The following is a 21,304-nucleotide window of genomic DNA, read 5'->3' as shown; positions in this document are numbered from 1 at the left end:
AACATCAGACCTCAGGAGAGTCCTCTGGCTTACAGTAACACGTCTCTACTGCAGTTATTATTCAGTAGAATATTTAATAAAGTAGAAAATAAATTAAGTCATAATAATGAGACAAAATAAAAGGAGAAAGAGTTGTTTATCTTTTTAACTTTAAACGTATTTGTTTCCTGTTTGTTCGGTAGATGAATAAAAGTTGAGATTCTGTAAAATAGAAGCTGAACTAATAACTAATAACATAACTAAGAACTAATAACATAACTAAGAACTAATAACATAACTAAGAACTAATAACATAACTAATAACATAACTAAGAACATAACTAATAACTAAGAACGAATAACATATAACTAATAACATTTAACATAACTAATAACATAACTAATAACATAACTAAGAACTAATAATATAACTAATAACTAACATAACTAATAACATAACTAATAACTAATAACATAACTAATAACTAACATAACTAATAACATAACATATAACTAATAACATAACTAATAACATATAACTAATAACTAATAACATATACCTAATAACTAATAACATATAACTAATAACATAACTAATAACATATAACTAATAACATATAACTAATAACATATACCTAATAACTAATAACATAACTAATAACTAATAACATAACTAATAACTAATAACATATAACTAATAACTAATAACTAATAACATATAACTAATAACATATAACTAATAACATAACTTAACTAATAACATAACATAACTAATAACATATAACTAATAACTAATAACATATAACTAATAACAAAACATAACCACTAACATATAACTAATAACATAACGAATAACATATAACTAATAACTAATAACATAACTAATAACTAATAACATATAACTAATAACATAACATAACTAATAACATATAACTAATAACATAACATATAACTAATAACCAATATCATATAACTAATAACATATAACATATAACTAATACCTAATAACATAACTAATAACATAACTAATAACCAATAACATAACTAATAACATATAACTAATAACATATAACTAATAACTAATAACATAACTAATAACATATAACTAATAACTAATAACATATAACTAATAACATAACTAATAACTAATAACATATAACTAATAACTAATAACATATAACTAATAACATATGACTAATAACTAATAACATAACTAATAACCTATAACTAATAACTAATAACATATAACTAATAACATAACTAATAACATATAACTAATAACATATAACATATAACTAATAACATAACTAATAACCAATAACATATAACTAATAACCAATAACATAACATATAACTAATAACATAACTAATAACCAATAACATAACTAATAACAATAACTCTGAGTTGCATTTATTTTGTTTCTTCTTCCTCCTCTTCCTCCTCCTCTTCTTCCTCCTCCTCCTCCTCTTATATACTGTACTACACCTCAGAGGTACATATTGTACCTTTACTCCACTACATTCATTAATATTAATCCAGAATATCATCAGATAAAATGGTAAAACATTTTACTCATCAATCAATACTTTTACTTCAGTAAGGTTTAGATTTCAGGACCTTTACTAGTAGTGGAGTATTTTGATAGTGAGTATTAGTACTTTTAATGCAGTAAAGGAGTACTGGAGCAGTTATTGTACAATGAGTTGACCAGTATTTTAGACAAACTTTGAAGATCAGACCAAAAAAAACTTTATTAACAATACAATATTTTCTGTAAATAAGAAACTCCAGAATCATCATCATGAAAAGAATCCACCTCCATCTACAGTCTTCAGTGTCTCACCTGCCGGCACCAGGACAGGTGATGTCATACAGGTGATGTCATACAAGTGATGTCATTGTCTCACCTGCTGGTACCTGGACAGGTGATGTCATACAGGTGACGTCATACAGGTGATGTCAGTGTCTCACCCGCTGGTACCTGGACAGGTGATGTCATACAGATGATGTCAGTGTCTCACCCACTGGTACCTGGACAGGTGATGTCAGTGTCTCACCCGCTGGTACCTGGACAGGTGATGTCAGTGTCTTACCCGCTGGTACCTGGACAGGTGATGTCATACAGGTGATGTCATTGTCTCACCCGCTGGTACCTGGACAGGTGATGTCAGTGTCTCACCCGCTGGTACCTGGACAGGTGATGTCAGTGTCTTACCCGCTGGTACCTGGACAGGTGATGTCATACAGGTGATGTCATTGTCTCACCCGCTGGTACCTGGACAGGTGATGTCATACAGGTGATGTCAGTGTCTCACCCACTGGTACCTGGACAGGTGATGTCATACAGGTGATGTCAGTGTCTCACCCACTGGTACCTGGACAGGTGATGTCAGTGTCTCATCCGCTGGTACCTGGACAGGTGATGTCATACAGGTGATGTCATACAGGTGATGTCATTGTCTCACCCGCTGGTACCTGGACAGGTGATGTCATACAGGTGATGTCATTGTCTCACCCGCTGATACCTGGACAGGTGATGTCTGTGCCTCACCCACTGGTACCTGGACAGGTGATGTCATTGTCTCACCCGCTGATACCTGGACAGGTGATGTCAGTGCCTCACCCACTGGTACCTGGACAGGTGATGTCATTGTCTCACCCGCTGATACCTGGACAGGTGATGTCAGTGCCTCACCCACTGGTACCTGGACAGGTGATGTCATTGTCTCACCTGCCGGCACCAGTACAGGTGAGGAGTCACCTGTCACATACAGGCTGCAGCAGCAGCGTCTGTGAAGACGAAGAAGTTCAGAGAGAAAGCAGGAAGCTGCAGATGTTCAGATGGAAGAAGACGAGTTCCTTTAAGGTCGGGAAGAGTTTTATCGTCCACCATCTTCAACACGTCTCCGTTCAGCTTCACACACCTGCAGCACAAACACAAAGTACTTTAACTCAAGTACTGGACTTAAACTATACCACCTTATACTTCTACTCCTCTACACGTATAGGTATAGTTACACTAAAAACACATAATGAGCAGTAATCACTACTAATCTACCTGGTAGAGTACAACGTGTCCCACCATCAGGTGTTTAATGTTACACACAGATTATCATAGGAAGAAAGAAAGGTTAACATGGAGGACATTAACATTAAGGGTTAGAGATGGAACATAACAACATTGAATACAAGCAGAGATTAGATCACACAGCTGGTTTATTTACAACCTTTATCTTTGTTATTGAAGCTGCTAATAGATTAGATGATTAAGGAAAGGCGTTCTATCCAGGAGACAACCTCTGCTTCTTTAAAGTTCTCCAGTTCTTCATGTGTTGAAGTTGCATTCTCTCTAGTGTCCACCAGGGGGCGACTCCTCTGGTTGTATAGAAGTCTAGTCTAAAATGACTCTACTTCTCTCTTGATTTATTCCCTCAGTAAACATTGTAAACATGAGTTTATGGTCTCAATCTCTAGTTTACAGTCTTCTTCAATACAGCATGATGTTCATTTAGTACATTATGCTCCATTTAGAGTCAAACAGACCATAAAGCAGGAGATGCTTTAGGGGCGGGGCTACACGCTGATTGACAGGTCTCTACGTCACTCCTCCTCAGTCCAGATATGGTCACAGACTCAATGTTTCCATGAACACCTGAATGGATTTAGAGACCGTTAACGCGTCATCACTGAATCACAAGTCGCTGTCCCACACTGAGACGAGAGCCTGAACGTTACATAACAGCAGCATCTGTTCCTCTGTGTCATGTGACGTCTTCACTGATCCAATCAACAGGCAGCATCGTGCTGCATTCAGGTACCCATCAACCAGCAGACAAAGTGAGGAAAACGTTTCACTTATAAACATGTAACGGGAAACAACCCAGAGAGGATTCTGGGATATTAAAGGATGAACAGGCTCCTTTTAAGATTTAAGTCTCTATTCAGTTTAAACAGTTAGATTTAAAGGAGAACGCTAAAGAGGAACTACTAATTGTTATAACTATATACACACGTTTAAATATAGACATATACATGGATTAATAATACTGCTGCATTAATATGTATGTAGCATGTTAACCCGTTTAGTTTAATCTACATTAAAGCTTCTTATTCTATAAGATCACCACATGTTCCTGTGAGAACCTCGTATCTCTACAAAGAACAAACTGTTCTCAGCGTTGTGACGGAGCTTCTTCCAGCTGATCAGTAAAGACTTCATGTAGCTAAAGGCTAAATGAAGGAAACCTGAAGCACATCTGGAGATACGATGTTTTCACTGGACAGGAAGTGGTTGACTGTTTCAGATTAAAAGCATGAGATGAAACGTGACTTTCCACATGACACACGATCAATGGGTGTATTGATGAAGATCAATGGGCGCATTGATCACCTGGAGTAGAGCCCCTCCTTCCCCGGCCGGTCGGACTGGAGGACAAACGCCTCGACTGTGTTTGAGGAGACGACAGCAGGAACAGAGATGCTGGCCGGCTTCTGACCGAGGTTCATAGAAATCAACGTGACGGCTCCGCCTCCGTAACTATACAGGAGCAAAGACACGAGTCAGCACATTACCCACAGACAGAATCACTGAGTGAGATGTTAAAGCTGGAGCACCTCTTCTTGTCGGCACAGTGCAGATAAAGTCTCACTCTGTTCCTCTGAGCAACGACGGAAAACCCAACTTTCAAAACCTCCGGACCAACGAGTCTCTTGTAGAGAACAGACAGCCAGTAGTCCTGAGAGAGGACACATGACACAGGACACAGGACACAGGGTCAGCATTTAGGAAACAAGCTGACAACACACCAACTGACACGCTATCATCATGTGACGTTAGCGGACTCACACGTTAGCAAACAGCCAACCTACATGAGATTCAAGTTAGAATGTTTAGAGCATTTCTGTTGTTTCTCTGGTCAACGAGACATTAATTTAATCTAATAGTCATTTAATAAAATCATCACACATTAGATGTTCAATCTGTCAACACAATTAATAGAACATACATTTAAAAAATGCACCTCAGTCCTAAACTTGAGTAATTATATCAGTGGTTATTGTTAAAAAGGATACATATGTAATGTTAAACTATTGCTAAACACTGAATTCATTTAATAAATTAAGTTATGAAGTTCTAAAACATCTCACAGGAAGAGGATCCAGGTTTTCATCCACCAGGTGATAACTCCCAGAACCAATGAACACCTGCCGCATCACAACATCCAGACCCAGTCTGGCTGCCAGGCCCAGTTTATCCAACCACCTGTAGACAGGTAAAGTCACAGCACTGAAACATGAGCTAATAACGTGTTGATAACACATCAACGTGTGTTAATAACGTGTTGATAACACATCAACGCGTGTTAATAACATGTTGATAACACATCAACGCGTGTTAATAACATGTTGATAACACATCAACGTGTGTTAATAACATGTTGATAACACATCAACGCGTGTTAATAACATGTTGATAACACATCAACGTATGTTAATAACGTGTTGATAACACATCAACGTATGTTAATAACATGTTGATAACACATTAACGCATGTTAATAACATGTTGATAACACATCAATGTATGTTAATAACGTGTTGATAACACATCAACGTATGTTAATAACATGTTGATAACACATTAACGCATGTTAATAACATGTTGATAACACATCAACGTGTGTTAATAACGTGTTGATAACACATCAACATATGTTAATAACATGTTGATAACACATCAACGTGTGTTAATAATGTGTTAATAACACATCAATGCGTGTTAATAACATGTTGATAACACGTCAACGCGTGTTAATAACATGTTGATAACACATCAACGCGTGTTAATAACATGTTGATAACACATCAACGCGTGTTAATAACATGTTGATAACACATCAACATATGTTAATAACGTGTTGATAACACATCAACGTATGTTAATAACGTGTTAATAACACATCAATGCGTGTTAATAACACATCAACGTGTGTTAATAACATGTTGATAACACAACATGTGTTAACATGTTGATAACACATCAACATGTGTTAATAACATGTTATTAACACATCAACGCGTGTTAATAACATGTTGATAACACATCAACATGAGCTAATAACATATTGATAACACAGCAACATGAGTTAATAACATGTCAATAACAAATAACATCACATCGTGTTAATAACACATCAACGTGTGTTAATAATATGTCAATAACACAGCAGTGTGTTAATAACATGTTAATAACACAGCAGTGTGTTAACAAATAACATCACATCGTGTTATTAACACATCAACATGTTATTAACACATAATTAACGTAAACATGTTAACACAGAAATGTGTTAATAACATAGAAATGTGTTAATAACACATCAACGTGTTAATGATAGAAACGTGTGTAAACATAAATGTGTGTTAATGACACTAAAAGATGTGTTAAAAACACAGTAACAAAACAGAAACATGTTTTAATAACACCGACGCGTGAACATTATACAGAAACGTGTGTGTGAGTGAGCAGCTTTCAGTTTTGTCATGAGACCAGAGGGCTGCTGGGTAATCAGTAAACTCAATAAACTACACGTAGACCTCCTGAGAGACCACGACCCTCCTGTTTAAGATAATCAGGCAGGAAATCAGACCTTCAGCTCCCGACTGAGTCCAGTTCACTGGTTTTTAGAACAAATGCAGCTCTTAGAACTGATCACAGGTTCATCAAATAATGCAACTTTTGGGTTAATTTAAATAGTTTCCTGTTTCAAACTGTTCAGTTGTTTTCTAAATAACTGTACAGAGTGATGATGTTATACTTCAACTTATTCTACTGAATGTAGAGCTGCAATGTGACGTCTTTAAAACAGTCAAAAACACAGATATTTAATTTATTACCATAGAAGACAAAACAAAACAGCAAACATTCACATCTGAGAAGCTGCAACTAGCTTTTTAAAGATTGTTGTCCCTAAAAATGACCAAATGATTAATTATTAAAACAGTTTCTGCTCAACTTTCAGTCAAACGACTAATTGACAAATTGAATAATTATTAGACCTCCAACTAAATGTTCACCTGTTGTGTCTTTTTGGCCTCTGGACTCGGTCTTGACTGGATTTGGACTCGGTTTGGACTCGGTCTTGACTGGATTTGGACTCGGTCTTGACTGGATTTGGACTCGGTCTTGACTTGATATGGACCCGGTCTTATTTAAAGTCTTACTTAAAGACATAAAGAATGAACTCACATGAATCCTGCGACGAACGTGTCCGACAGACCAACAGCTCCTCCTCCGTACGCTGAGCTCGTCTCTCCGAGCCAAACCGGTTTATCAGGAGAAACCAGCTTCACTTTCTAAACCAGAGCAGAAAACATCCACTTTAACACTTTAATATCTTTATGTCACTCATATCAAACACGAGGGGTCAAAGTATCCGTCTACTTCTGCACATTATTACCTTCAGGACTTCTTTGGTCTTTAAGGCCAGAGTGTCGAGAACTTTAGGATCCAGAAAATCCTCCAAAGACGTGTCTCTCCCGTTCACGTAATAACTAGGAAACAGGACAGAGTGAAGGAATGAATACTTTTATTATTCACACACATTGAGCAATAAAAACATCAAACATTAACTTTAATAAACGCTTTGCAGTCTCTTTAACATAGAATCCACATAATCTCTCTTCAATAAACAATATGGGAAGAATTTGGTAACGTGGCAAAAGTGGAAGTAAATGGAGTGTGTGTGTGATGTGTACTTTATAAAGTACACACTGAGTACACAGTCAGTGTGTATACATGTACTCTGAGTTAAAGTACAGGTGAACTCACTGGTGCCAGGTACAGGCGTCTACAGCCTCTGCTCCGGTCTGAAGGAACCTGCAGCAGAAACAAGTCAATGTGATTTAATCTGGATTAGATATTATTGTTGTTATTATAATCATCGTTATTATTGTTGATAATTCAAGAATTGTTGTATGAAATGTTGGGTTTGTTATTTTATTATTTGCATGTTATTAAAACATTGTGTATTATTAAGTTGTGCTGACTCTGCGGTGACCTCTCACCCCTCCAAGACGTGGGCCCGGTGGTCTCGAGGCTGACCCACGTCCGGTCCAAACAAACCGGCATCGTGGTAGAATGTGGATCGTGACATCATCTCTCTGAGACGAGTGAAGTCTCGTCCCAGCTGATACCCGTCCACTCGGACCCCGGCCTTCTTCTGGAAGCTGTTCGGTTCTGATAAAGTCACATGATGTCACTTCCTGTTGCTGTTTAACCAGACAGATAAAGTCACATGATGCGTGTGTGTGTATATATATATATATATATATATATATATATATATATATATATATATATATACACACACACACACACACACACTTTGTCCCGATAGCGTACCGTTGCCGAGCTCCCAGGACATCCGGTACCGTCTGGACTCACAGTACTTCAGCAGCGAGGCGGCGTTGCTGCTGTTCCAGATGTTGTCGGCGGTTCTGAGCAAAGCGTTCAGCCCGAAGATCAGATCCATCCCAGAGCAGTTAGAGAAGGAGTTCAGGAGGTCCACAGTATACTCTGAGAGCAGAGGACAAGTACTCAGACCCTTTACTGCAGTACAAGTATTAATACAGTACTACAGCTTTCAAAACATCACTGCAGTAAAAGTACACAATCAGCTAAAGTAGTGGTCCAGGTGTTGAGCCTTGAGGGACTCCTGATGTTTATTTCAACAGTTCATGAAGATGAGTCTCTACGTTGATCGTTTAAAATAAGTTACTGAGTACTCTGATTACAACACGTCATGTGATCTTAAGGAGAACATTCTGAGAATACCTGTGAACTTCACTCTTCTGTACTTCCTCTGCAGGTCTTCTCTGATCAGGATCAGCTGTTGTTGGGTCCAGTCTTTCTTCAGTTTGTCCTCGAGCCACGAAGGAAGCTCCATCTGATCACATGAGCCATCTAATCACAGGATTATTGATATATATATATATATATATATATATATATATACATATACATATATACATACACACACAGTAATATCCAGAGGAACCTGTTGGTACCTTCAGAGGAACCAGAGTCCTGATGAGACCTCTGAGGGCTGAAGACCATGAAGTCTTGTCTCGTCCCCCCAAACCTCAGGAAACATGGACTTAAAGCTTTGGCCAGAGTCCTGATCTTTGGAGAGCTGAGAGGACAAAACAACACATATCATTATTATCATTATTATTATTATTATTATTATTAATAATAATAATATTGATAGTTTATTATTCTCTGACCAACTGAACTTCTGAATGTAAAGCTTGTGAAGAATACAAGATACAAATAAATAATTTTAATGTGGACTGAGAGGATCCACTGAAGTACAAATACATGAAAATGTCATCTTTAAACAGAATGAACACTTTTATTACAAGACACAGTTATTAATATTCATCCATCATTGAATATTGAACAAACACTAGAGATGAAACAATACAGTTTAAATACATAAAATACATGAAGTACAATGAAGTACCTGTACTCACATGAAGTACAAGTACCTGAGTATATTTAAATCTCGTCACGTGACCTGATGACATCATTGTTCAATGTTTGACTGAAACTCAGAGTTTAAGCTCTTTATAAAAACATGTTTTCCTCTGAGCTCATTTTCATATTAATAGAATTAATAATAGTTCATATTAATAATATTAATATCATTATTAACATTAATAAGAGTTCATATTAATATTATTAATATTAATAATAGTTCATATTAATAATAACAATAATAATAACAGTTCATATTAATAACAATAATATTAACTTTGAGAGGATCTTAGATTTTAATTGGCTTTAAAGGAAGTTAACAGATCAGAGAAGTGTAACAAAATGAAGCAGATTAAATCCACTGAAACATCTGTATTACAAAATAAACATCTGTATTATGAAATAAACATCTGTATTATGAAATAAACATCTGTATTATTAAATAAACATCTGTATTATTAAATAAACATTTTCTGTATTAATATATCCACCATTATTAAACATCAGTATTATTATATTCATCATTATTAAACATTTGTATTAATATATTCATCATTATTAAACATCTGTATTAATATATTCATCATTATTAAACATCTGTATTAATATATTTATCATTATTAAACATCTGTATTAATATATTCATCATTATTAAACATCTGTATTAATATATTTATCATTATTAAACATCTGTATTAATATATTCATCATTATTAAACATCTGTATTAATATATTTATCATTATTAAACGTCTGTATTAATATATTCATCATTATTGAACATCTGTATTAATATATTTATCATTATTAAACATCTGTATTAATATATTCATCATTATTAAACATCTGTATTAATATATGTATCATTATTAAACGTCTGTATTAATATATTCATCATTATTAAACATCTGTATTAATATATTTATCATTATTAAACGTCTGTATTAATATATTCATCATTATTAAACATCTGTATTAATATATTTATCATTATTAAACGTCTGTATTAATATATTCATCATTATTAAACATCTGTATTAATATATTTATCATTATTAAACGTCTGTATTAATATATTCATCATTATTAAACATCTGTATTAATATATTTATCATTATTAAACGTCTGTATTAATATATTCATCATTATTAAACGTCTGTATTAATATATTTATCATTATTAAACGTCTGTATTAATATATTCATCATTATTAAACATCTGTATTAATATATTTATCATTATTAAACATCTGTATTAATATATTCATCATTATTAAACATCTGTATTAATATATTTATCATTATTAAACATCTGTATTAATATATTCATCATTATTAAACATCTGTATTAATATATTTATCATTATTAAACATCTGTATTAATATATTCATCATTATTAACACCTGTATTAATATATTCATCATTATTAAACATCTGTATTGATATATTCATCATTATTAAACGTCTGTATTAATATATTCATCATTATTAAACATCTGTATTAATATATTCATCATTATTAAACATCTGTATTAATATATTTATCATTATTAAACATCTGTATTAATATATTCATCATTATTAACACCTGTATTAATATATTCATCATTATTAACACCTGTATTAATATATTCATCATTATTAAACATCTGTATTGATATATTCATCATTATTAAACATCTGTATTAATATATTCATCATTATTAAACATCTGTATTAATATATTCATCATTATTAAACGTCCTCTATGAACAGCCTGATTCAGCGGCTCGTCGCGGAGCAGCGGACGCCGACACACACGCACCTCAGCAGGGACATGAACTTCTCCTCTGACGACAGACTCGCGTCGATGGTGACGGACAGAAAGCGTCGGTCCACGCGGCGGATCACCGCGGAGAGATCCAGCTCCACGGCAGAAGAGTTCCGGTCCGGGTCTCTGATGAGCTGGACTCCGGATCCAGTAGTCTGGTTCCAGAGAACCAGGACCAGGACCAGCAGTAGAACGGCGGACTCCATGAAGACAGACTGGAGCTCCGACACTTCCTGTTTCACAGCCGGAGACCAGCGACCTTCTTCCGCATGGACTGTTCACACCGAGCCGGATCTACTTTTAGTACTATAAAGTACTACATCAGGTCACACCTTCACAGTACTGAAGTATAAAGTATTTGGTTAGTTCGGAGGAGATTTTGTTTGAAAATCACTTTAGCACAAAAGTAATCAAAGTACTTAAATACAAAAGTAATCAAAGTACTTAAATACAAAAATAATCAAAGTTATTATGAAATGTAGATGTACGCTGAATCCTTATGAAATAATTAAACATCTTTTTTAGAAAATGTAATAAACTAATGAAATACGAAACATCCATAATTACAACATTCTTATTCATAAGCAAAATCCTTAATTACATAATATTGTAACTTCATGAAGTACAAAATAAGCTAAATTCTCATTAAAAAGGTAATTTCCTTCAGACAAAAGTTCTAAATTCCTTCATGAACATGTTATAACAAACAGTACATTCCTTGATTACAAAAGTAAGTAAATTCATGAAGTAAAATAATAAACAAAATTCTATGGGATAAATTTCCTTAATTACAAAATTGAGCAAAATGTTTACAATTTAAGCAAAATCCTTAATTAATTAAAGCATTCTTATGAAATATACAAAATCCTTCATTATAAAAAACATGCAAAATCCTAAAAACATTCTTCGATACATTCCAGTTTAAATGGACCCAAGAGGATTGAAATATGGGTATTAGGCTGCGTTCAGATATCGAAAACATAACTTCTATTAATATAAACCCTTTAATGCAAAAAATGAAGTTAAATTTAGACAAATGGAAATTGATAAATCTTACTTTATGGGGATAAAATGAATATGATTAAGATGGTGGTAGATCCACAGTTGAATGACATCTCTATGATGATACCAGCAACCATTTCTGAATCCTCAAACAATAAAATCATCTAATGAAGGCGTCTTTATGAAATGACAAAAGGCCGACAATTAGTATGAAAAAAGTCTTTGCCTCAAGAGATAGTGAGGGACTAGCTCTTCAAACATGGACATATATAACAGCATTGAAATGAATAAACTAGCGCGGCACTGGACACATTATGAATCCAACCCCACGTGGGTCAAAGTGGAGCGGGTCCTGACAGCACCATCTCAGGTTCTGAACTCGCTATCACAAAAACACCAGAAAACAGATGGAACAAAGATTCTGGAGATCTCAACACAAACAAACATGTTTCTATGGGATACATGTTGTCAGAGATCTCTATGGAGATGGCTCCTTTAGATCAGTTCAGGACCTTTAAGAAGTGTTTGGACTGAAACGAGAAGAGACAAGAGAATAAGGGTCCAGAGTTCCTAAGTGCTTCCCGTACCTTAGACACTCTATGTTTTATAGGAAAATGTAAAATATTCAAACTAGAATGTGCGAAGGCCTGAGACTGATATGGCAAAAGGATCTTAGCAATGAGATTAGGGAAGATGTATGGAAACAATTCATAACAAATGTAAGCTGGGCTTCAAGGGATGCAAGAAGCAAGTTCATCCATTACAAACGTGTACATAGGTATTACTTCACACCCCTGAAACTGTATGAAATGGGCTTAAAGCAGGAGAGCAAACGCTGGAAATGTACTGAAGAAATGGACACTTTTCTACATCTGTTCCAAGGTGAGGCCTTTTGGAAGGTGGTACTGAAGAAACTAGAAGGGTGGCTCTAACGGCCTTTACCCGAATCCCCACAACTAAGTCTACTCTGAGACAAATGGCTTGTCCCACCGGGCCTCACCAAAGCAGAGGCCCGGCTGACATTAACTGGTTTCATTGTGGCAGCAAGACTCATTCTGAGAAACTGGAAGAGCCCACAAACACTCACAGAATGGATCCAAGTCACGACAGAGACGCTGCATTTGAAGGTATGACTGCCAGAGTCAGAACATTTCAAGCAGAACTGACCAAGTTGTGTGTTGTGTGTGTTATTGTGTGTTGTTGTGTGTTGTTGTGTGTTGTTGTGTGTGTTATTGTGTGTTGTGTGTGTTGTTGTGTGTGTTATTGTGTGTTGTGTGTGTTGTTGTGTGTGTTATTGTGTGTTGTTGTGTGTTGTGTGTGTTGTGTGTTGTGTGTGTTGTTGTGTGTTATTGTGTGTTGTTGTGTGTTGTGTGTGTTGTTGTGTGTTGTTGTGTGTTGTGTGTGTTGTTGTGTGTTGTTGTATGTTGTGTGTGTTATTGTGTGTTGTTGTGTGTTATTGTGTGTTGTTGTGTGTTGTTGTGTGTTGTGTGTGTTGTGTGTTATTGTGTGTTGTTGTGTGTTGTGTGTGTTATTGTGTGTTGTGTGTGTTGTTGTGTGTTGTTGTGTGTTGTGTGTGTTATTGTGTGTTGTTGTGTGTTGTGTGTGTTATTGTGTGTTGTTGTGTGTTGTTGTGTGTTGTGTGTGTTATTGTGTGTTATTGTGTGTTATTGTGTGTTGTTGTGTGTTGTTGTGTGTTGTGTGTGTTATTGTTTGTTGTTGTGTGTTGTTGTGTGTTGTGTGTGTTGTTGTGTGTTGTTGTGTGTTGTTGTGTGTTGTGTGTGTGTTATTGTGTGTTGTTGTGTGTTGTGTGTGTTATTGTGTGTTGTATGTTGTGTGTGTTGTTGTGTGTTGTGTGTGTTATTGTGTGTTGTTGTGTGTTGTTGTGTGTTGTGTGTGTTATTGTGTGTTATTGTGTGTTATTGTGTGTTGTTGTGTGTTGTGTGTGTTGTTGTGTGTTGTTGTGTGTTGTTGTGTGTTGTGTGTGTGTTATTGTGTGTTGTTGTGTGTTGTGTGTGTTATTGTGTGTTGTATGTTGTGTGTGTTGTGTGTGTTGTTGTGTGTGTTATTGTGTGTTGTGTGTGTTGTGTGTGTTATTGTGTGTTGTTGTGTGTTGTTGTGTGTTGTGTGTGTTGTTGTGTGTTGTTGTGTGTTGTTGTGTGTGTTGTTGTGTGTTGTTGTGTGTTGTGTGTGTTATTGTGTGTTGTTGTGTGTTATTGTGTGTTATTGTGTGTTGTTGTGTGTTGTGTGTGTTGTTGTGTGTTGTTGTGTGTTGTTGTGTGTTGTGTGTGTGTTATTGTGTGTTGTTGTGTGTTGTGTGTGTTATTGTGTGTTGTATGTTGTGTGTGTTGTGTGTGTTGTTGTGTGTGTTATTGTGTGTTGTGTGTGTTGTGTGTGTTATTGTGTGTTGTTGTGTGTTGTTGTGTGTTGTGTGTGTTGTTGTGTGTTGTTGTGTGTTGTTGTGTGTGTTGTTGTGTGTTGTTGTGTGTTGTGTGTGTTATTGTGTGTTGTTGTGTGTTATTGTGTGTTGTTGTGTGTTGTTGTGTGTTGTGTGTGTTGTGTGTTATTGTGTGTTGTTGTGTGTTGTGTGTGTTATTGTGTGTTGTGTGTGTTGTGTGTGTGTTATTGTGTGTTGTTGTGTGTTGTGTGTGTTATTGTGTGTTGTATGTTGTGTGTGTTGTGTGTGTTATTGTGTGTTGTTGTGTGTTGTTGTGTGTTATTGTGTGTTGTTGTGTGTTGTGTGTGTTATTGTGTGTTGTTGTGTGTTGTGTGTGTTATTGTGTGTTGTATGTTGTGTGTGTTGTTGTGTGTTGTGTGTGTTATTGTGTGTTGTTGTGTGTTGTTGTGTGTTGTGTGTGTTATTGTGTGTTATTGTGTGTTATTGTGTGTTGTTGTGTGTTGTTGTGTGTTGTGTGTGTTGTTGTGTGTTGTTGTGTGTTGTTGTGTGTTGTGTGTGTGTGTGTTATTGTGTGTTGTTGTGTGTTGTGTGTGTTATTGTGTGTTGTATGTTGTGTGTGTTGTGTGTGTTATTGTGTGTTGTGTGTGTTGTGTGTGTTATTGTGTGTTGTTGTGTGTTGTTGTGTGTGTTATTGTGTGTTGTTGTGTTGTGTGTGTTGTTGTTGTGTGTTATTGTGTGTTATTGTGTGTTGTTGTGTGTTGTTGTGTGTTGTGTGTGTTGTTGTGTGTTGTTGTATGTTGTTGTGTGTTGTGTGTGTTATTGTGTGTTGTGTGTGTTATTGTGTGTTGTTGTGTGTTGTTGTGTGTTGTGTGTGTTGTGTGTGTTATTGTGTGTTGTTGTGTGTTGTGTGTGTTATTGTGTGTTGTTGTGTGTTGTGTGTGTTGTGTGTTGTTGTGTGTTGTTGTGTGTTGTGTGTGTTATTGTGTGTTGTGTGTGTTGTTGTGTGTTGTTGTGTGTTGTTGTGTGTTGTGTGTGTTATTGTGTGTTGTTGTGTGTTGTTGTGTGTTGTGTGTGTTGTTGTGTGTTGTTGTGTGTTGTGTGTGTTGTTGTGTGTGTTATTGTGTGTTGTTGTGTGTTGTGTGTGTTATTGTGTGTTGTATGTTGTGTGTGTTGTGTGTGTTATTGTGTGTTGTGTGTGTTGTGTGTGTTATTGTGTGTTGTTGTTGTGTGTTGTTGTGTGTTGTGTGTGTTATTGTGTGTTGTTGTGTGTTGTTGTGTGTGTTATTGTGTGTTGTTGTGTTGTGTGTGTTGTTGTTGTGTGTTATTGTGTGTTATTGTGTGTTGTTGTGTGTTGTTGTGTGTTGTGTGTGTTGTTGTGTGTTGTTGTATGTTGTTGTGTGTTGTGTGTGTTATTGTGTGTTGTGTGTGTTATTGTGTGTTGTTGTGTGTTGTTGTGTGTTGTGTGTGTTGTGTGTGTTATTGTGTGTTGTTGTGTGTTGTGTGTGTTATTGTGTGTTGTTGTGTGTTGTTGTGTGTTGTGTGTGTTGTGTGTGTTGTGTGTTGTTGTGTGTTGTTGTGTGTTGTGTGTGTTATTGTGTGTTGTGTGTGTTGTTGTGTGTTGTTGTGTGTTGTTGTGTGTTGTGTGTGTTATTGTGTGTTGTTGTGTGTTGTTGTGTGTTGTGTGTGTTGTTGTGTGTTGTTGTGTGTTGTGTGTGTTGTTGTGTGTGTTATTGTGTGTTGTTGTGTGTTGTTTGCATTCTCACAGGCCGAGTCTTTGTATCTGTGTATGATGTTGGTGTGTTTGGATAAATAAAAATGATGAAAAAAGACCTTAATGATAAAATTCCTTAAATATTGTTGTCAATTCATGAAGTACAATAATAAGAAAAATTCTTGTGAAATAACAGATTGTCAACATCGAGAATCGTTCTACAGAATGTAGAAGATATGAGTCAATGTTTCATGTTTGTTCTAATACATCACATTAACATTGATCCTGATAGTCTTTGGTTTCTGCTTGGACTCTGGTAAACCTGCTCTCAAGTCTACTTTTAAATGAAACTTTATATCTGTGAGGTGTTTTTAAAGATTCACGTCTTCAGCAGGAACCAATGGGCTTGGAGGTGAGAGCCACAGACAGGAAGTCAGAAGGTATGGAGAGACCAACACATTGTTGAGAGTAACAAAGACAGGCTGTAATAATGTGATATCATATTCAACCTTCTGGTTCAAGGGAACATGCGTATCAAAGGGAGCTGATGGTGGTTGTGTGATAGAGAACATCTGGATGTGAGATGAGCTCCTTGGAGGAGCTACTCTGCTCCCTGAGCTCCTTCTTCTTCTTCAGCTGCAGGAACACCCAGGATATAATGATCCAGCTCAGTGTTCTTCTGTCTGAACGGCATCCGCCCCCTGCTGGCCTGGAGAGACATGACAGCACACTCCTGTCTTCAGTTCACTGAACACAGAGCGAGAGCTTCATTTCAGTCGCTGGTCTAAACAACAGACGTGTGTCAGTACCTTACAGTAGAAGTAAAGGGCAACGTTCACCACCAGCAGAGTCAGCGGCAGGACGATCGCTTTGATGATCAGAGGTAATGGATCTGAAGAAACACATGGACAGTCATCACATCACACGACATCATGAGTCCAACAGCTCCATTGACCCTGAAACCTACAACCACTGACACGTATTACTCTTCATGTTTACTTCATGTTCACTGTTTGAACCACAGACATTAGAGAAGAAGTGGACGTAGTCCTCAAGACGTCACTCACTGGTTTGTGGACTGTGGCCGTCACCATCTTGGTTTTCACAACCAGTGAACAGGAAGTGACCATATTAGGACTGAGGAGGAGTGACGTAGAGACGCCGTATACGTCTCTGGTCGAGACCTGTCAATCAGCGTGTAGCCCCACCCCTAAAGCATCCCCTGCTTTATGGTCTGTTTGACTCTAAATGGAGCATAATGTACTAAATGAACATCATGCTGTATTGAAGAAGACTGTAAACTAGAGATTGAGACCATAAACTCATGTTTACAATGTTTACTGAGGGAATAAATCAAGAGAGAAGTAGAGTCATTTTAGACTAGACTTCTATACAACCAGAGGAGTCGCCCCCTGGTGGACACTAGAGAGAATCTGGTTAGTCTTGGTTTCATGTTACAATGATGTTATCACCTACGTCCTGTTTTCATCACCAGAGCTCCTGGTCAGAGCTGGACCATGCTACGCTATGATTGGCCAGTCAGCTTTAGAGGGGCGGGACTTAGTGAAGAGTCAATAGAAAGCGTAATCGCTGTCGTTAACGACTGTCTCAGCGTTTGGTTTCCAGGATAACCCTGGTTCTCTGAGTGAGGTATTGGAGCACACCGCCCTTCTTGCTTCTGATTGGTGGAGGAACACTTAAAAATGGAGAGTTGGGGGTTAAGGGGTGTTATGACTGATGTGGTGGCAGTGGAGCTTTGTGATTGGTCACGTCAGAAGGTGCTTCAGTTCTCAGAGAACCAGAGTTATCCTGGTAACCAAACCTGCTCTGTCCTACAGTAGATTGTTAGCTGTTGTCTTTGATAGACTGTGTTTAGGTTTGGTTACTATATGACATGTGTAACACAATGACAGGAGTCACAGAGTCATTCCACAAACAACAACATGGACTCTGTGGTCAGCTGATCATCTTCAGTCAGTTTGGACCAATCATCTTCAAACCTGCATGTAAACAGTCAGATTACCCGAGACAGTGATGGAGAGCAGACGGCTCTCAGAGGAGAAGGTATGATTAAAAACATAGAGGTGATAAACACAGCTGTAGCTTCCTTGGTGGGCGGGCTCTGCAGCAGGAAACAGGAAGTGGACAGAGTGATTGACAGCTGGTTGGGTGTAGTTGTGTGCTGAGTTGGAGGAGGTGAAGGTGAGCTGGAAGGAGCCTCCTGGGTACTGTGGCTGGATGGAGCAGAGGATGGTGAAGTTGGAGCGCCTGAGCGCCCGAGCCCCCTGCTGCTGGGCCTCAGAGACCCCGTACATTGAGGAGGACACAGTGATGATTGGCTGAAGCAGCAGGTCTGTAAACACAGAGAGATGATGAAAGTTCATGTTTACCCTCCGTTGAACAAGATGGACCATGAATAAGGACGTGATGTCACAGGTCTGACAGACAGACAGACAGACAGGTGTGTCCTCTCAGGTGAAGCTCAGCAGTCTATGGAGGGTTTGAAGCTTCCAGAAACAAGCCCACCTCTCTACACTTCAGGATGTCGTTGTCCTGGATAACTTTACAGTTCAGTCCAATGGAAACCCACTTACTGTCACTGTGACAGAGGAAGGAACATACTGGAAACATTGCTGTCAGAGATGATGTCATAGATGATGTCACTGATGGGCTTACCTGAGCAGATGAGATCCACGATGGAGGAAGAAGAATATGATGTTAAACAATCCCTCAGAGCAGATCCAGAGTGAACACAGTCAGAGTCGATCCTCCACACAGATCTCTGTGAGGACTCCTCTCTCTGTCTGATAGAAACAGCAGAGCCACAGTCCAGATCTCTACAGGCAACATCTGCTTCCTTCAGGTTCCAGTCAGAGTCTTCTACTGGTCTCCAGTCTCCTTGATGTTTCACCTCCAGTGTTCCTGCACAGCGACAGGCTCCTCCCACCAACCTGACAGGTTCTGAACAGAAACAAGAGAGTCGTCAGTAAAAGAACAAAGTGAGTTTCAGTAGAACAGAAGTGAACCAGATCAAAGCTGCAGCTCCTCTTCTACCTGAGCAGGTGAGTCCAACAGCTTTGCCAGGTGAGCAGGTGTTTCTATCTGAGCCTGAGCTTCTACAGTCCAGCAGAGCAGACTCATTGCCTCCACACTGGAACTCTTTGGTCCACATTGGAGCCTCCACTTCTCCATAGAGCGCCCCCTGGAGGACTGAAGGAGCCCCACAGCCAAGCTCCCTACAGACCACCTCTGCATCCTGCTGGTCAAAGTCATCTTCACACACTGAGGACCACCACTGGTTAGACTGGTTGGACTTCACCTCCAGTCTGCCTGAGCACAGACTAGTCCCATTCACCAGCCTGACAGAGTCTGAAGAGATGATAGAAGATGAAAGAGAGAGAGAGAGAAAAGACACCAGACACTAAATAACAAGATGTCATGAAACAATAATTCAGATTAAAGAGAGATTAAATAATACAGTAAGTCAATAATATTTATAATAATAATAATCAGTAATCAGCTAGCTAAGTTAGCTCAAAACACAAATATCAAAGATCATGAACTCAACATATTTAGTCAGACTGGAGGAGGATTCTTTTCATGTTTACTGAGATTCAAACAGCGTCTGTCTTGTCTGCAGTGTGAGCGTGGTCTTACCAAAATAGGACACTTTGGAGCTGCATTAGGAAACGGAGCTCAGAAGCTCAGAGACGGATTAGTGCTACTGGGTTCATCATGTTGTGCTAACAGAGAGAATGTTCCTCTACTTCCTTTATTATCATGTAGAATTCAGCAGCAAGCGTTGTGGTGAAGATGTTCAACATGAAAGAAGGGAGGGATGTTGCCTTGAAGACTGTGAGTTGTGTTGGGACCAGGACTCTACAGAGAATGGTATTCTGGACTCACTTGGAGGAGAAGGGCTTTGAACACAGAGACCTACTGCTGCACACTGATGTAAGATGCTGAGCAGAGGAACATTGTTGTTGACATTCAGTGAGACTTTCTGAATCTTTCATCACATGCAGAAGATGCACAGCTAGAGGACTACCAGTGGCTTCTGGATTCAGTGTTTGTGACAGATCTCCCTCTACTGTTCAACGAAGCTGATTTAGAGCTGCAGGATTCTGATGAACATGTCATCAACAGGATCAGTGAAGGAAACACGTTTAAAAGACACAACTGCTGTCAAGTAGGCTTTAACGCTGTGAACTTTCCTCACATGCAGACAGAAGTGAAACATCAGGACAAAGACATTGTGCAGCTTGACATCTATGAGGAGCAACATGAGAACATCAGAAGAGCTTCACTGAGAGCTAAATAGTATCAGTGTTCCACCTGGACAGCTCTGCTGCTGAGACAGAGATTCTCTCACTGCACATTTACATTGAGATCAAATCAAGGGAAACACCTGGCATGAATGAAGAGTTATGGGACTTACTGATGGAACACAAGTATCCACACCTCAGAAGATGTGCCTTGAACTTGATGAAGAAACATGTCTCCACTTCAGCAACACCAGGTGCTGAGCCAGTAGAGTTAAACATGCAGAAAAGTCACGTTTGAAAGCAGACAAAGGGGAATTTAACGGTACACTGAATAAGGAAGAGACAGGTGAAGGCTCATGAAGGGATAGAGCCACCTCAGACAGTGTTTTATACACAGATTCCCAGGATGTAGTCAGGGAGGGACTGGACCACAACATAGGAAGTAGATTGACACATACATGATGTCACTGATGGGCTTACCTGAGCAGGTGAGATCCATGATGGACGAAGAGGAATCTGATGTTACACAATCTCTCAGAGCAGATCCAGAGTAAACACAGTCAGAGTAGATCCTCCACACAGATCTCTCTGAGGACTCCTC

At 37.9% G+C, this 21,304-nt stretch overlaps 2 protein-coding genes across 3 annotated transcripts; both read right to left on the bottom strand.

Moving 5' to 3' along the window:
• Positions 1-1,713: 1,713 nt before the first annotated feature.
• hpse (heparanase) lies at positions 1,714-11,593 on the bottom strand. 2 transcript variants are annotated; one of them, XM_068705369.1, is made up of 12 exons: positions 11,325-11,593; positions 9,050-9,174; positions 8,817-8,945; positions 8,385-8,558; positions 8,048-8,219; positions 7,812-7,859; positions 7,441-7,534; positions 7,230-7,336; positions 5,129-5,243; positions 4,595-4,716; positions 4,371-4,517; positions 1,714-2,904 (listed from the first exon to the last, which is right to left on the bottom strand). In XM_068705369.1, exons 1-12 carry the CDS (start codon positions 11,534-11,536, stop codon positions 2,745-2,747), a joined length of 1,605 nt encoding a protein of 534 aa, XP_068561470.1. In that variant the 5' UTR covers positions 11,537-11,593; the 3' UTR covers positions 1,714-2,744. The 2 variants fall into 2 exon arrangements, with proteins under 2 accessions (XP_068561470.1, XP_068561471.1); XM_068705370.1 differs by having other exon boundaries at positions 2,766-2,904; positions 4,630-4,716.
• Positions 11,594-18,362: 6,769 nt separating this feature from the next.
• Positions 18,363-21,258, bottom strand: LOC137868528 (scavenger receptor cysteine-rich type 1 protein M130-like). Its single transcript, XM_068705359.1, has 5 exons — positions 21,184-21,258; positions 19,493-19,807; positions 19,115-19,399; positions 18,668-18,791; positions 18,363-18,438 (listed from the first exon to the last, which is right to left on the bottom strand). The coding sequence occupies exons 1-5, from the start codon at positions 21,200-21,202 to the stop codon at positions 18,363-18,365; spliced, it is 819 nt and encodes a 272-aa protein (XP_068561460.1). The 5' UTR covers positions 21,203-21,258.
• Between the last annotated feature and the right edge of the window lie 46 nt (positions 21,259-21,304).

This window comes from Cebidichthys violaceus, unplaced genomic scaffold (genome assembly GCF_023349555.1).
Source record: "Cebidichthys violaceus isolate CVI_PGR_0920_01 unplaced genomic scaffold, fCebVio1.0.p SCAF_115, whole genome shotgun sequence".
In the NCBI taxonomy this organism is placed as follows: Eukaryota; Metazoa; Chordata; class Actinopteri; order Perciformes; family Stichaeidae; genus Cebidichthys; species Cebidichthys violaceus.
Note: the sequence above shows the minus strand (reverse complement) of the source record. Positions and strands in the feature narration are given on the sequence as shown.

What these genes read in the sequence shown, in the direction of transcription:
- hpse (XM_068705369.1), bottom strand. Translation starts at nt 11,536, where the DNA reads ATGGAGTCCGCCGTTCTACTGCTGGTCCTGGTCCTGGTTCTCTGGAAC. An exon ending in AAGTTCATGTCCCTGCTGAG is followed by an intron (nt 9,175 to 11,324) that starts GTGCGTGTGTGT and finishes TTGTCCTCTCAG; the next exon opens with CTCTCCAAAGATCAGGACTC. An exon ending in AGACCAAAGAAGTCCTGAAG is followed by an intron (nt 7,337 to 7,440) that starts GTAATAATGTGC and finishes GCTCTGGTTTAG; the next exon opens with AAAGTGAAGCTGGTTTCTCC.
- LOC137868528 (XM_068705359.1), bottom strand. An exon ending in CGTGGATCTCATCTGCTCAG is followed by an intron (nt 18,792 to 19,114) that starts GTAAGCCCATCA and finishes CTGTGTTTACAG; the next exon opens with ACCTGCTGCTTCAGCCAATC. An exon ending in CTCTGCTCCATCCAGCCACA is followed by an intron (nt 18,439 to 18,667) that starts GTACCCAGGAGG and finishes GTTTACATGCAG; the next exon opens with GTTTGAAGATGATTGGTCCA.